We start from the raw sequence: 17,181 nt of genomic DNA on the forward strand, positions 1-17,181 counted from the left end.
AGCCTCGCCCGCTGGAGTCACGGGCGAGTGTCGTCCCCAGGGGTCCCTCGGGACACCCTTTTCCACAACCGCCCCCACCACGCGCCCCCTTTGCGCCCGCTAGCGCTCGGCCCTCCGCCGCGTCCACGCAGCCTGGCGGGCACCGCGCCGCCCCGCCCCCGCGCGCCCCGCCCACCCCGCCCCGCCCCGCGCGCCCCGCAGCGCCCCCCAGTGGCTACTGGCTGGCTCTCGCCACTCCTCGCACGCACCCCGCTGGCGCCCGCCCTTCCCGCTCTTCCTCTCTCGCCGTATTTAACCCTCTGGCTGTGGGTCTCGCCGCGCGTGCTTGCCGGCATCGGCTGCCCCGCCAGCCTCGCGTCTCTGCTGTCCCCTGTCGCTCCTGCGCCCCCTCCTCTGGCCCGCGCGCCGGCTCTTTCCCTCCCGCCTCCTCCAGCTCTCCCGGGCGCGCTCGCAGCGAGCGGGGGCTCCGCGCCCAGCCGTCTAAGCGGGAACAGCTCGGGCTGAGCGCGGCGGGACCGCCGCAGGTTGGGGTCGGTGCGGCGGGAGGAGGTCAGCACCGGAGCCGCCAGCGAGGGGTCCGGAGCGGAGCAGCATGGCCCGCAGGAGCGCCCTCCCCGCCGCCGCGCTCGGGCTCTGCAGCATCCTCCCGTGCCTGCTGGTGCTGCGCGCCGAGGTCGGGCCGCCGCGGGAGGAGAGCCTGTACCTGTGGATCGACGCCCACCAGGCGAGGGTGCTCATAGGTAAGGCCCCAAGCCCCGCGCCTCCCTCGGCCCGGTCTGCACTCTTTCCAGCTCTTCCATGAAAGGAGACGTGCATGCATTTAGTATGTTTTCCAAACTTAATTTCCGAGGAAGATTGCTGCCCCCCCTCGAATGAGCTATTTTCCATCTGAAAGCATGTAAACTTCTCTCTCGGGAAGCCTGAGCCGTTCTGGTGTTCTGAGGCTGTTGCGAGTTCCTACAACCCTCCGCTTTTCGGTGGACCCAGCATTTGGTAGCACCGGTTAACTCCGCGTCTACTCCTCCCGGAAAGCATGTGCCTGTTGGCATCCTTCTTACCACAGGCAGGGGAGCATGAATGGGCACCGAGGCAGGTGCTTTGTGAAGAGCAATGGCCCCTACTCATTCTTTGGTGGTGCTCTTGCATGCAGTGCTGATTTGGATTCTTTGAAGTCCACCTAGTTTGATAGTGTTGTTTATTTATTTATTTTTTAAACCAGGATTTGAAGAAGATATCCTGATTGTTTCAGAGGGGAAAATGGCCCCTTTCACACATGATTTCAGAAAAGCACAACAGAGAATGCCAGCGATTCCTGTCAATATCCATTCCATGAATTTTACCTGGCAAGCTGCAGGCCAGGTAAGTTCTGATAACCAGAAAGGGTAGAGAAAATACCCTCTAATATTTCTACTGACTAATGTCAGGTAAAAATAATACTGTATATAGTGTGTAGTCTGGTAAGAACGGTTTCTCATCTGATCTCCAAAGCAAATAAAGAATTAACTCCCATTTATTTAAACATGTCATATAAATTAAGGATTCCCAAAAGAAAAGGGTAAGCATTGTGCCAAAAAACTCACTATTTTTGGTAAGATTCAGTGTCTTCAGGCTGCTGGGACAGAAAGACCTCAAATATCAACGTCACTTCATTCTGTGATTATTGACATTATAATTTAACATAATATTTAAAAGGCTCCTTTTCCCCCATAGCATATGACGTGTATACTTTACAATCCATTTTAAAGCCTATAAGTATTTTTGACATTGTACATTTGAAAAAATTGGTATGTTGAATGTTATTTACTGGAATGATGTCAATGCTATAGATTTCTGGTAGAAGTTCACAGACGCAAAAAGTGTCATATAAGAACATTTGTAAAATATTGCAGGCTATTGACTTTTTCAAGTTACCATTTAAATAATTTTTATATGGAAAAAGAAAACTGCAATATATTTTTATAAAGAAGTATTCCTTTTATTTCCTAGCACATTAGCATCTTTTATATGTTACCTTTTGTACAGTTTCAGTATAACATACATGACCTCTAAATGACAAATGGTAAGTAATAAATTCTTTTGCTCATTGGTTGGTAAAATGTGTCTACTGTGAAAAGCATTGTAATTTTAATTAAAATCACATTTTCAGGGTTTTTAAATTCTCAAATAACTTAAATGGATATATTTCATGAAGTGTGATCCAGAAAAAAATCTTTATAAAAAGTAACTATTTTGAATTGAGAAACCACATTGATTCCCTTTAATTACCTGTTATAGTTTGGGCATGACCATTTTAGCTGTCTCTTGTCTCTCAGATCTGTTCTCTCATCTTTCTTTTCTAAAGTAGATCAAATATAAACCCTTTGACACTTCCATTGATGCAACCAAAACAACAACAACAACAAAAACAAAAACACCTGACAAAGATGTTTCATATCCATTGAATTCATAGCAAGAAGGCCTTCTATTCTGATACCCCCACTTTGCAGATAAGTTCACTGAGGCTCTTACTGCTCATAGGGAGATTATTGATTTTCTTCCTACAATTCCCTCTTTATAGATGCTTTATGGACAATTAATTTTGAAATATTGTTAAACCAGTAATAAATTAATAAATGGCCTTTTAATTATCTTTTTGTTTCACCTGAATATGTTTACTTGGGTTTGACCAGTGTCAAATGGGATCAATGTTAATTCCATGTTTTTAAAAAGAACTTTTTCTTTACCTATACTTTTATGGGTTCATAAGAACCATTAAAAAGTAGCTTGACTTGCATCTCTCCCTAGATGAAAGGGTTTGGTAACTGTAGGAGAAGCAGAAAATGTCAATAGCTTTTATGTATTAATTATTTACTTATTTATTTTTCATCTGAGTTTATCTTCCAAATAATGGAATTTGAAGCAATGGCTTAAATTTCATGTTATCTCCCTTGTTGCTGTATAGCATAGTATGTGTTTGCAAACATTGGCATGTTGTTGAGTACAAAATAGATTGCATATCAAACAGCCTCAGGAATATTTCTTGTAGGGGATTAGAGAAGATGGTAGAACTGGCATGGAGATGAAGCTCCAAGCATCTTTTTCCTCCTGTTTGGGTGTGATTACCCATGTGGATTATCTCATCATGCAGGATAGGGTTAGCACCTCGGTTAACTTATCTGGCTCTGTGCTCAGTCTGCTCTGGAGAGGTTACCACAGGCACCTGTGAAATGTGGTGTCTGTTGTTCTTAGGGAGGAGGGTAGTGAGGGGATAGGATCTTTACAATGCCAAACAGCAAGATGCTTAAAAATATTATTTAAATTTGACCCATTTTACTCAATAAAGTTATATGATTCCAGCACCATAATTTTTGAAATGCATGGAAATTATGAAGGTGGGAAAAATAATGACTTCCATACCAATTAAATATCTTGAAAGGCATCTCTGGCTAAAGCCAAACCACATCAAAACATCTACATGGAAAATGAAAAGTTTTCCATGACCTAGTTATTTCATCCCAATAATATCAAACATTTAGGGATTTCAACACAAGCAAAACACATAGCTGATTAATGAAAATTTAAACTTAACATTTAAGTGTTTTGGTAACATGTGAAGAAAGTTAAAATAACTTTAGGCTTGAAGACCTCATAGAGGCAATAATAGGTGTTATCTACTTTCCATAAATGATCATTCCAATAACCCAAGGTGTTCTTGGGACCATTTAAAATAACTTTCATGTTCTACTTCAAATAAAAACAAATAAAAATTACAGTAATATTCATTTCTCTACATCAGGTTGGTCAAGGTGGTTTTTAAAAGGTGTTTTTAGTATGTAGAGAATTATACATACTCTTATGTGGCTGATGCATGTTGGCTCTTTCGCAGGACAATTCAAATCTGATGGCAGAAGTTTTGATCTAGGTCCCTAGGCCGGGAAATTTTACTTCCAGAGGTTTATCCTAAGGAAATAATAATCATAGATCTGAGTAAAAATTTAAGTGCAAGACTTTTCCTCACCATGCTTTTTATAAAAGTAAAAAAATGGATGGAACCCAGAGGTCCAGTGATAGTGTCAGGAGAATACAATGAAGCATTCATGAGAATATTCTAGACACCTACTCAATGCCATGGAAAGATGTTCATGACAAATTGTCAGTAGTCCGTAACAGCATATTTTGTTTGCATTACAAAATATGTAGGCAGACGTAGGAAAAAACATTTGATAAATGTCTGATCCTCCAAGGTGTAAACATTGTTTACATCCTTGTATATTACATTTTGTTTTTTCCACAATGAATGTGCATTGATTTATAATTTTAAAAATTATTTTATGTTACATGTGTGTCAAAAGGTGTACGTTTAAAATTGTATGATGTCTGTACTATAGTTTATATATGTTTATTATCTATTATCACTACATGTCACTCAACAAAATGGTAAAACAAATGATTTTCATGGCTGATCATAACTATCGATCCCAAAGAATTCCCTAATGCATATCAGATCATCACCAGTATCTTTTGAGATCCCAAATAATCTGCTTTGGAAGGCTTTCCTGCCTGAAATCAAATTACTTGACCTCTTCCCCTTCCTGAAATCCTCATTTTCCATGGAAAACCCTGTCTCTACTTTATTATCCATTTAAAATGCTCATTTTTGCCCTAGCTGTTTTTGCTCAGTGGTTAGAGCATTGGCCTGCAGACTGAAGGGTCCTGGGTTTGATTCTAGCCAAGAGCACTTACCTCAGTTGCAGGCCTGATCCCTGGCCCTGGTCAGGGCTCATGCAGGAGGCAACCAGCCGATCTCTCTCTCTCTCCCTTCCACTCTCTCTGAAAAGCAATGGAAAAAATATCCTCGGGTGAGGGTTAAATAAATAAATAATAAAATACTCATTTTCTGTCATGCTTCTTCTCAAGGCTTTTAGATGAGAAGAATTTCTACTAAAGAGGCTTAGTCTTAAAGGATTTTTAGTAATTAAGGAAAAATACTCTTTATTACTGTATATAACTTTTAATAGTTGATATTTTTCAATGAAGCATTCCTTATTCTAATATTCCCCTGAATTTGAGACAGGTAGAGGCCATGAGCAACCATTTCAGTTTTCTAAACTACTCACTAATTAAACATTTTATTTGGAAAATAACCCTTCCTAAACCTAATGGCTTTCAAATAAAATTTTAATGAGAAGTTTTGTTGGACAAATCTGAATTCTCATATTAGGACACCGTTACAGATTTCCATATGAACCAATTTTGTATAAGGCCAAAATTTTTCATCTATATAGATTATACAATAAATGTGTGTTTAATAAAATCTTATAACATTTGTAAAGATCATATAGACTTGATCTTAATAACTCTAATATATTCTATGACCTACATTACAATGCTAAGTTACTATGAATCTAGAACCTAGTTAACAGGACATCTCTTTTTATGTTGGCTTTTTTAGCAGTGGTAATGGATTTATGCTGAGCCATCTATACTAGTTTTCCAACCTCCTTGTGACCAAACGGGCTGGGGTGAAATTGGTGTCTATGGAATAGAAATTCTCTGGGTGAAGGTAATGGGCCAATATTAACTTCAAACCTACCACCTGGATTACTACCAAGTTCTAATCACTTGTGCCAACAGATCCAGATCTTAGAATAAGCTCTGGGGTCTTATAGGAGCCACAGTTCTTATAACCACCAGAAGTCAGTGATATAGCTTCATTTTACTCAATTTCAAAATGTTTAAAACAAAAATTAAAAGTATTGCTGTGGGTACAGGAGAGGAAGAGCAGAATTTTGTCTGTTCTCCTGGGAGGTGGGTGGTCATGTGTATATTGTAGAATTGATTTTATTGGATTGATCTGCAGAAATGTGCTACTTTGTTTTATGTATAACCATCGAAAATGGGAAATATCAGATATGCTGAAGATAGTGTATCAGTGAGATATTTTCCAACATGTAAGGTTAATTATAAATGTGTTCATAACCCTAGCTAGCTCCCTGTCAATTAAAAACAAAACTTCTTGAATTATTGAATACTGCCAAAAATAATAACAATAAGAAGAAACCAAGTCTAAAGAAAGCTTGAGAACTTTGCCTGGATAGCGGTGTCTTTGTGAATAATTCCTGTCAGTAGCACCCACATTCAGCTTTAAAATGAGGAAAATTCCATTGGGGAAAGAAGAAGTCAGAAACAGGCTATTTTCCTGACAGGTGACTCACATTTTTTGCTGATTTACAAAAAAAAAAAAAGAATCCCTCCATTGTTTCTGTAACATCAACTAGATAATCCAATTCTGTCATTAAAATGCCTGTACAGCTCCAGATAGCTTGTTTTTGCAATGTAGGGTTTGATATGATGTAACACTGGTCCCATTAAACTGGCTGCAGTTTGCAGTCTCAAATTTCCCATTAGACTGGTTGGGTTAAGGAGACCTGTATTAAAATACTTTTCCCCCTTCCTTTCTCCCCATGACAAAAATCAAAGAAAAACAATAGTGAATTTAAATTCAAGTACCTCTTCTCCCTCTTCAAAGGAGCTGCCAAATACCCTTAAACACTTCCTTTCAACTCTGAAGCTATGGTAACACTTATTATTAGTAGCATTATTTAAATCCCTTAATGTATACTGTCCACATTTTTTCCTAATGGAGTTATGATTGTTTTGGTAGTTACAGCCCAAGTGGCTGCATACCTCCGCACTCCTGGGGTCTGCCTCATACCTTCCCGGTGGTTTTATATCACCAAATGGAGGAAATGCCTTGTTTTTTGACCTCTGTTCCATGGTTTCAAAGTGGGAATGTGAATATGTTTACATACTGTGGGCATGATTTTTTTTTTTTTTAAAGAAGGTACTCATATCAAAAGCGCAGCTTTAAACCTTTAATGTTTAGATTCTGCTCGGCGGTGGTGTTTTGCATTGTGGTGTTGTGGACATGCCACTAGGGATCAAAGAGTAATTCTGCAGAGAGCCCATTTCATTTAGCAAAGCAGGCATGTGCCAGCCATCTGTTGTATCTGCTGATAGAAAACAGCAGTAAGTTTCTCAAACTTTTGCCAGAAAAAAAAAGGGGGGGCTTTATTGCTTAGAGGAGATGAGTTACAAGGTACCTTGTAAGCAACATCTGGTTCTATAGCGACTTACATGGCATAAATGTAAACTCCGCGGTGTCTTCCTTACACAGTGGTGTAAAGGCACATAAACAGATCCTTCACCGCTATCCTCCGTGTTTATTCCCGACTTTAAAATGCCTGCACAAATAAAAATCTTTTAAGTGGTCACGGTGAAGCGAAAGGTATGATATTCAATAAAGCATTTCGTTTTGGAGTAAATTCATTTAACCTGAATGCCCCTGATGACTAGGAGGGGTGTTGTGAAGGGAAGAGACTGGGAATCGATCAAGGGTTCAGAGAAAATGCTTCATCCTGTAGCCAGAGCTCTGTCAGGTCAGGGCTTCTTTGGCTGCCGTAATTAAACCAACTTGCCCCACTGGCCAACATGGGAGTCATTTGGTCGCATTCCCTTAGTGGCTGGGGAGTTTTTTCCCCATGCAGCAGCTTCTGTCTGTAGCAAGCACTCAGTCAACAAACACAGACACTGAGTCAGTCACAGATCGTACAGAGAGGGGTAAACATGGCCCTTCCCCTCAGGGAGCGCAGAGTCTGGGAAACAAATACTCATCACACTGGGTGAAGTGAGGTTGGACAGTAGAGGACTGGCTGAGAGCACAAAGAAGGCCACTCTTTTCCCTGCCTGGAGGAGGGAGGGAGCCAGGAGCTCGCTGCTCGGCCTTGTCTCAGTAATTCCTGAAGGCAGGTGGGCCTTCATCACACCAGCAAGGAGGCAAACGCCTTCACGTGGAGAGCTCAGATTGTTCCAGCGCTTGGAGGCCTTAAAGGGAAGGCACGTTCTAGGTCATCGTGAGGGCCCTCCCATCCCGTCTGAGAGGGAAAGGAAATTCAGTGAAGGGGACTTCAAGGTCAGATGATGGAGAAAGATTCTGGGGGAAGACAAGAAGATGGAAACAATTCAGGGAGGCTCCTCTCTTCTCAGCTGTGAACAGAACAGTCTCAGCATTTTGCCACTTTGTCCCAAGGATGTATTGAGTCAGTCTTTGGTTTATGTGTTGGGGGGACAATGGCTTTTCCACAACCATTATTTAGCTCTTCTTTTTTTAATTTTTTTTAAAAAAATGTATCTTTATTGATTTCAGAGAGAGGGAGAGGGAGAGAGAGAGAAACATCAATGATGAGAGAGTCATTGATCGGCTGCCTCCTGCACGCCCCCCACTGGGGATCGAGCCCGAAATCCAGGCATGTGTCCTGACTGGGAATCGAACCTCAATCTCCTGGGTCATAATTTGGTCACATGTTCAACCACTGAGCCATGCCCGGCCGGGCTAGCTCTTCTTTTTAACTAAACTTTTGGAAGAGTTTGTGATGATTAGATTAGCTCCAGACTAATTTTTTCAGTGACTAGGACATGGAACTATAAAACAAAAACAAAAAAAACCTATAAAAAATTGCTTTTTTTTTTTTTAGTGCATAGGACTTTTAAAAAAGCAATTTAATTTTCTAGTAGAACCTAGAACTTTGAACTTAATGTATAACAAAGCTTAAATAAGGAAAATAATGTTATTTTGAAAAAATTGACTTAGCATCTATTTTCAACTCTTATACTAGTCTTTAAAGTATCATGAGAAGTATAATAAAGGTATCGGGATTACATTTGATTGGGGATCCTTTAGTTTAAATAATGAGAGGTTGAACACTAGAAATGGATTTATTTAAAATAATCATGCTTCTTCAAGTATTCTATTTTCTTTGAAAACTTATTAAAATTCAAAAGTCTAGAACAATTTCTGTTCTTCCCTGTTTTTCTCAGATATATATCAGATAGATATATAGATGTCAGCATTCTGAGCTGTGCATTTTGTCTTTTTTTCCCAATATTATGGACGAATATGATTAAAGACTCTTGGAAATGTTCAGGCATCTTTTGAAACCCATTTACCTGAACAGAGCATCACAGGGCAGCTGTGTGTTGCGGGCTTGGGAGAGGGGATGGACTAGGAAGTCAGTTCTTAGCTGGCAGCATTGGAGAGGAGCTAAACCCAGCCCTTGCTTAGCTGCTCTGGGCCAGAACTCAGATCATGCCCTGGGGGAAAACCGTGCCTGAGAAGCAATTCCCTGCCCTTGAGAAAATTAGAAGCTAACTGGAGAGGTGGATATATATAAACAGATCACCTTAATGATTCCTATTAAGTGGTATTGTGGAAGTTCTGAGACATTTCCAGGTTATAATGAGTGCCCAGAGGAGTAACTCCGAGCTGAGACTGATTTGAGTTAGCCAAGCAAAAACCTGGGAGAGGGAATGAATTTCAGGGAACGGAAATACCTTGAGGCAAGGCATAGAGTCCAGAAATACATTATTTGGGGAACTAGTCCTTTGGTGTGACTGGAGTGTACATGCAAGGTGGGAAGTGGAGACATAGGCAGGGGCTAGGTCCTAAAGGACTTTGTCCAGCATGAAAGCACTTGGGACTTACTCTCTAAGCAATATTAAGTCAATCCATGGAAAAGTATAAAGCAGAGAGCAATAGGGTCAGAGTTACATATTTAGATCATCTTGTCAGCAGGATGGCAAAGAGCTTCAAGGGAAGTTGACTATAAGGGGAGAAATCAGGGATATGAGATACAAAATCAGGGGAGAAGGGAAGGGGAAAATGGATCGGGGAAATATTTAGGAGATAACAATCTGAAAGTCTTGATGCTGGGAAGAAGGAACCCCTCATTGCTTCCACACTCTGCTTTACTAACTTGGCAGTAGCTCTGTTAGCCTTTCTCTCCTATCCCCCAAGCCCATCCTTCCTGCCTCAGGGCCTTTGCACATGAAGCTTCCTCCACTTAAATGCACTCCTGCCTTATTTCTGTGTGGCTTGCTCCCATGTTTCCCCCATGACTGATCAAATGGGGGATTTTGATCCTTTAAGAGACTTTCCCTGACTTCCCTCTATAAACACTTCTCAGTTTCCTTCTCTACTGTCTATCTTTTATGGCACTTAGTATAATAATACTTGATTATATTTTATTTTAATTGTTTGACTCTCCCATTCAATGTAAGCTCATGAGAGCAAGGACTTTGCCCTGTTAACCATATAACTCCAGCTCCTGGAACAACTCCTCACACACAACAAGCAGTCAGTAACTATTTTTTGAATGAATACTTGAAGTAGGTCCCATTATTATTCCCATTTGATAGATAAAGCAGTGGAGACAGAGGAGCAATGGAAGCACAGGCAGGACTCAGAGCTGGGATTCCAACCTAGGAGTTGGGATTCAAACCTAGTCCTTTCTCTGATAAGTGCTAAGTAGGGGTGTGAACACAGAGCGATCTCTGGGAACACGGAGGAGAAAACAGCTCATTTTGGCTGAGGAAGTAGGGGGAAGGCTTCACCGGAGAAGATGTAATAATAGAACTAGGACTTGAAGGATGCACTTGAAGCTGTTTAATCAGCTGAGGCGGGAGGAAGGTTATCACAGACAAAGGCGAGGGAGTTGTGAGAGTGCGTTCCGGGAGAGGCCAATGGTGCCCGAGACTGGGCCTTGATGTGTGGAAGGAAGAATACTGGGGCCTGGGCAGAGACGATGAAGCTGGACATTTGGTAAGGCCAGATGGAGGAACACCAGATAGAAACCATGGGAGGTCGCGCGACTCAGTTCTTTTATCTATAAGAAAAGCAGTGTGGATTACCTCCAAACTCCTTCCAAATTCTAAATATTATGATTCTATTTCTTCTTTTTTTAAAAATCCTCACCCGAGGATATTTTTTCCTTTGCTTTTCAGAGAGAGAGGGAGGGAGGGAAAGGGAGAAACATCAGTGTGAGAGACACATCGATTGGTTGCCTCCCTCTGGGGACCAGGGGTCGAGCCTGCAACTGAGGTATGTGCCCTTGGCTGGAATCAAACCCAGGACCCTTCAGTCCACAGGCCGATGCTCTAACCACTGGGCCAAACCAGCTAGGGCATGATTCTATTTTTTTTTTAAATATATCTTTATTGATTTCAGAGAGAGGAAAGGAGATGGAGAGAGAGAGACAGAAACACCAATGATGAGAGTCATTGATTGGCTGCAGCCCACAAACCCGGGCATGTGCTCTGACCGGGAATCGAACCCCGATCGCCTGGATCCCAGGTCGATGCTCAACCGCCGAGCCACGCCGGCCGGGCATGATTCTATTTTTAAGTAAAACATCTCAGTCATTTAACACTTATGGTAATATCTTTATACAAACTGGAATATCTGTTTCTATGTTTTTAAAAATCAAGACAGAAAGATTCTTCCTCCAAGATTGTTTTGTCAAATATTTAAAAAGACTCATCTCAGGATACTCCTTATTTATCCTATGTTAATAGTAGTAATCAATACTTACATAATGCCTATTCTGGGCCAGACACTGTTCTAAGCACTTACAGATATGATCTCATCAGCTCCTCACAACAGCCCTGAGGTAGGCACTGTCCTTACCCTAATTCATAGATGAGCAGACTAGAACATAAGGAAGTCAGATTACTCACCCAAGACCCTATAGCTAAGAGCACTTAAGTACATATTTATTATACACTTCGGAGATCTTTCTTTGACAACTTTTTAAATGTCTTCTCATTTCAAAACAGTAACAATTCAAAGACATTTGTCAATGCTTACTGTGCCCTGGGTTCTGAGAATACACATTATAATTGACCGACCTGCCTTCTGGGAGTTCGCCAGCTAGTGGTGCAGACTGTGGTGTCAGTAAGGCAATCATAATAATTGTGATAAGTTCTCAGGGCCGACATGTGCAGTTGGACAAGGCTTTTCGTTGCATAAGAGAAGCTGAACAAAGCAGCTAGTTCGACCCGACCAAGTTGAAATCCAGCCCACACTTCATTTGTCAAGTTTTATAGCTGGACACAGAGCTTCAGAGGCGAGAGGGAACACTTCTACCTAATATGCACAGGGCCTTCATAGGGGCCAGCTGTGGCCCCCATTAAATACCTTAAGAAAAATCCTATGGGAGCATAAAGTGAGAGGATTTGCCATTGATTGGGTAAATTTACAATTATGTATATTCTGGAGAAAATATAGCAGAAGAGGTAACATCTAAACTGGGTCACAAAAGATGATCCGTAGGCAGAGAGTGACCAAGGCAGGTGGGGATGAAATGGGCATTCGTGGCATACTGATGATCCCCAGGGAGGTACACAAGATTCAGAATCACCGGTGTAGTTGGAAAATGATAGTTCAGAATGGCTGGGGTTTGTGGAACAGACCTGAATAATATAGATCTAAAAAAGTGTGGCTCAGCGGTTGAGCGTCGACCTAGGATCCAGGCGATCAGGGTTCGATTCCCGGGCAGGGCACATGCCCGGGTTGTGGGATTGATCCCCAGTCGGGGGCGTGCAGAAGGCAGCTGATCAATGACTCATCGTTGATGTTTCTATCTCTCTCTCCTTTCCTCTCTCTGAAATCAATAAAGATTTTTTTTTTTTTTTTTAAATTGCGATTTGTTTTTAAGTCAAAAGTTTGGGAAGATTATGATGACTTCTGTATGCCATAGTTGGCTTGTCTTTTAGAAAATGGGGAGCCACTGAAAGTTGAAAAGTAGATAATAAAATCCTATCTGTGTGAAGGCTAACTTTGGTGGCAGATGGAGGGTAAGGGTGAGGTGCCTGGCTGACGATTAGGAGCCAAGTAGGAAGTTATTTAAAACACCACAAGAGATGACAAGGGTGTGAGCTAAGGCAAGCGGTGGGGAGAGGAAGGAACAGACTAGAGCTGTCTGTCTGTCAGTGTAGCTGACAGGACTTAGTGAATGTGGGTGTTACGGAAATGAGAGAACAGGATGACTCGGAGATGGCTGGGCAGATAGTAGTGTCTTAACTGAGAAATTCATTACAGGAAACTGATTAACAGTTTGAGGTTCAAAGATAGTGGGGTCCATTCGGAAATTGCGGAACATGAATTTCTGCTCAGCCTTCAGATGGCAAAGTCTCGTATGCATTTGAAAATGAGTCTAGAGCTAAGACACGAGGTGTAAAATAGAAGTGCTGACTTTGGAGACTTTGGATCCTTCTCTTCCTTCCTCTCTTCCTTCTTTTGACCTCAACTCAATAAATATTTATTGGGGGCCCACCTTATGCCAAAGCTTGTGCTGACTGCTAAAAAACAAGTATAAATTGTGCATGACGCTTGCCCTGCAGGAGATTACAATAATGCATTTTTAAATGTGTTATCATTGCACTATGAACAAGGTGCTGTGAGGAGGGAGCATTAACTGTTGGGAGAGGAGTGAATTATCTGCAGAGTTCCTGGTGGTATTCAGGGCTTAGCCTGAGCAATGTACACCTAAGACATGCACATTTGGAACAACTTCTTTCCTTAACTTCAGGGCTTTTATGTACTTGAGATAGTTTGGCCTAATGTATTCTGCCTTTCAGTTGCATTTTTTAGAAGTGAATATGATGAGTGACACTATACCACTAGGTGACAGAGCAAGTCAGCTCTCCCAAATTAAACGTCTAGAGCTACTCTTGAGGAAACAGTCTGTGGGAGCTGAAGACACGCTTGAATAAACCTACATTGTATGGCTTGTTAGGGTGCCCCGTTTCCAGGGGCTATTTTAGTATTAGTCATGGATGCACCACTGGGAGGCTTCCCATCTGAAAACAAGACCAAGCAGGACATCTCCTACCTAAGGCAATAACCAGATGGGTCCCCAGTAGACTTGCAAAATTACTCTGTCATTTGGCTTTTGAGTACTTAGTGAAGCGATTTATTTCCTGTCATTTGGAAGTTCAGTCAACATTCCTATTTCCATTTGGAACTTGATTAGGATGTGAGATTATATGTGTATTTCTGTTGCTTATAGCAGTAGCCAGCAGGTGGCAACCTAAAAGTTATTTCTTTGTGAAATTTTCCAACTCAACATTTTTTAAGGCTGTGGGGGTGTTCTCTAAGAGACCCATTTGTGGGGTACTGTGATCTTTATGTAACTCATTTCAATAGACCATTAATATATCTAGTAAGTCAGAAAATAAACTTTCTCAATTCAGTGCCACTGAAAGCATTACGATGCATCATATGTTTGAGAGCTTGCCCTAAATAACTAAAAATGTGAATGATTTCACTATACACCAATCACCTGTTTCTTCCTATTAAACAATCACTTGATTTCATGCAGGAGTCAAGCTTTGAGTTATCGCCACATGTTCATCCAATTTTTTCTTTGCCTCCTCTGGCTGTATTTTTAGATAGAATAGCAGAGTTGGAAGAGATGCCAGAGTTCATCTGCCTCATCCAATCCAACCTTTCTCTAAAGCATACATGAGTTATGGTCTCTCAACCTCTAGATGAACATGCTCAGTGGCAGGGAACTTACTAAAACAGAATTTATTTCATAACCTTGTTTGTGTTAACCATAGAAAGTTGTTCTCTGTCATGGGTCAGAGCCTGCCTTCCCCATGTAACTGGAATATCACAAGACTACCAGTGTGTGGACTCACACTTGGAGAGTCCTACCTTGCACTTATACCCTACAGTTGGCTGACTGGTCACCTCCATTGCTGATGTAGGGCCTCGGTTCATTCACTCCTGCTGCTCCTCCAGCAAAGGCCAGCTGTTTCTGTGAGCTCTTAGAGCGGTTCTACACACGCCATCCTGGAGGGAGATGTCTTCACCTCGGCCCTGCAGTGGGGCCCCGGCAAGAGGCTGCTTCCCAGGTCCAGGTGCGGCATCTCCAGCCGCCTGAGCTGTAAAGACTCCAGGGGCCAAGCTGCCTGTGTTGTCCACAGGCCTTAGGCCTCAGAGCAGCTTGGTGTTCGGTGCAGAAGTGAGGAGTGTGGCCCTTTCCTCAGTTTGGCATTGAACTTTGTCACTTGGTACCTAAAGCCGCATGGCTTACGACCCTGACCCCAATTGAAGCCACCAACATTAACTTCCTGCAGCCCATGTCCCCATAGAAGATAAGCCTTGTCCTTAGGGCCAGGCCTTAGAATCTCTCAGTACAAATGCGCATCTCTGCCTCCAGTCCCCTTGCTCCCCAGGCAACTGCATAAACAGATGTCCTATCAGCAGATCCCCTGAACGCCATGAATGCCAACGGGTGCCGCAGACCACCCGAGACACCGCTGAACCCCACATCCCAGTTGGGGCTCCACTGGAATGCCTTCTCACATCTCTAATTCCTGGCCTTGGGGCTCTCGCTGAGCTCCGGGGCCTCTCTGACTGGCAGCCAACCCACAGGCATTTGAGGACAACTCACATCCCCTTCACACTGTCTTTTCTCTGTGCCAACACCCCCAATTTCTTCAGCTCCTTTGCAGAAGCAGTTTTGTATTTCTTCAAACTTGACTCCTAAATACTTATTAAAGTATAAAATTATCAGAGGTGAAATGCACTGGTACTTTATGCCTTATGCTCTGATAAGAAAAGAGTTCATTGCTAAATTAGAGATGAACTTTCTTACTTCTGGAATTGTGAGATCAGTGGCTGGTCTATAAATCTTGAGTGGTAAAGATGAAGGAGAAGAAAACAGGTAGAGATAAAAAGAGGAGACCAGCTAACACTTATTAAGTATATTCTACTTGCCAGTCATCGTGTTAATCACTTTTCATCACTATCTAGTTTAATCCTCACAGTAACCCTTTGAGATAAGCACTGCTAATATTCTCATTTTACAAAAATGGCAACTGTCACAAAGAGGTGAAGCAACTTGCCTAAGGTCACACAACTAATGGGTAGTGGAGCCAGGATTTAAACTTAGGTGGTCTGACCCCAGAATCTGTGATGCAACTGCAACTTGATCTCTTTGAAATTGGGATTTTCCTGGACCTGTACCTATATTGTAGAGACATTTTATTTCATGCATACTGCGTGCCGTGGAGCATGATTAGGTAAGGACCCTGATTGATATGAGCTCACACTGTTCGATGAGGTTAAAATAGCATGACTTTAGTAAATATTAGGCTGACTCACTTGAAATTGTCATTTTTAGTAGGTCGAAATGGTTGAATTTCATGTGATTTAACCTAATAAGAACTGACATTTATTGGACATTTACTGTGTGCCAGCAGTTCTTAGTAATTTACAGAGATCATCTCATTTAATATTTGGAATTCTATGAGCTGAAGGTACTGTGTTTATCTCCACTAAAACATGTCAGAAGGCTGAGATGCAGAGAAATTAAGTAACTTGCCCAAGATCATACCTTAGTCACCTGCAGAGCCTGGGTGTGAACCCTGGCAGTCCTATGGCAAAGTAGGCATATATGATATACAAGAGTAGCCAATCTGTCTATCCAAATCAATTTTAAAGAACAGTTTCATTAAAGAGTCCCACCTTACAAGGTAAACATCAAATCATCTAAGTCAAGAGACAGTTCAGAAGCCAGATAGAATACAAAATCCATGCGACTCCAGACGGGCTGAATGTCTTTGGTTCCCAAAGTTGGATCATTAAACATACCTGATTTCTTGGATATCTGCAGACTTGAGTTTGCAGTTATCATTGCATGTCCTATGTTACCCAGGACCTGAGGGGACATTTACTTGTGAACTGAAGGAGAGAGTATAAATTGGTACAGCTCTCTTGAACTGAAGTAAGAGTTGTCCTATATTCTGCTAATAGCAGTGACACCCTTCTGTATTGCACGTAATAGTTTAAAACATGCTTTCAATTATATTACCTCATAAGGTTCATTTAGTCCTCAGAATACTATGAAAAATCATGGATAAATGAAGCTGTAGATAACTGAGGAATGACTGTATAATTTGCATTGAATGGCTCTTTGCTAAAAGTAAAATAATTCAAACCCGATCTTTAATAGCTGTGCATTTTTTTCTGTAATACACAAAAGATTTGTGTGTTTGTGATTTTACTTTTGACTTTCAATAAAAATACATAAGGACCCATTCAATAAATACTGTTTAAATTATAAGGAAACTTTCAATGGAAAATATAAGTGGATTATCCTTCCATTCCATAGTAAGCATAGAAATAATTGCCCTGAGTCTGTTTTCATATTCTGTATTTCAGATATTTTTTGCCATCAATTCCTTGAGAAACTGCATACCCAAAACTCTTCTAGAATGGTATTTACATGACTGTAGAAAGTTCCACTTCTCCCTGCCCCAGTATAAAACACTTCAAGTTAAGAGAGGTGATTGAAT

General features: G+C 41.6%; 1 protein-coding gene across 1 annotated transcript in view; it reads left to right on the forward strand.

Moving 5' to 3' along the window:
• Positions 1 to 577: 577 nt before the first annotated feature.
• Positions 578 to 17,181, forward strand: part of WIF1 (Wnt inhibitory factor 1) — a 68,149-nt gene continuing 51,545 nt past the window's right edge. The window contains exons 1-2 of the mRNA XM_016199700.2: positions 578 to 740; positions 1,220 to 1,359. Of these exons, the coding sequence (XP_016055186.1) occupies positions 593 to 740; positions 1,220 to 1,359 (288 nt within the window). The 5' untranslated portion in view covers positions 578 to 592. The remainder of the gene's footprint in view (positions 741 to 1,219; positions 1,360 to 17,181) is intronic.

The sequence above is a fragment of the Miniopterus natalensis genome, chromosome 2 (assembly GCF_054644295.1).
Source record: "Miniopterus natalensis isolate mMinNat1 chromosome 2, mMinNat1.hap1, whole genome shotgun sequence".
In the NCBI taxonomy this organism is placed as follows: Eukaryota; Metazoa; Chordata; class Mammalia; order Chiroptera; family Miniopteridae; genus Miniopterus; species Miniopterus natalensis.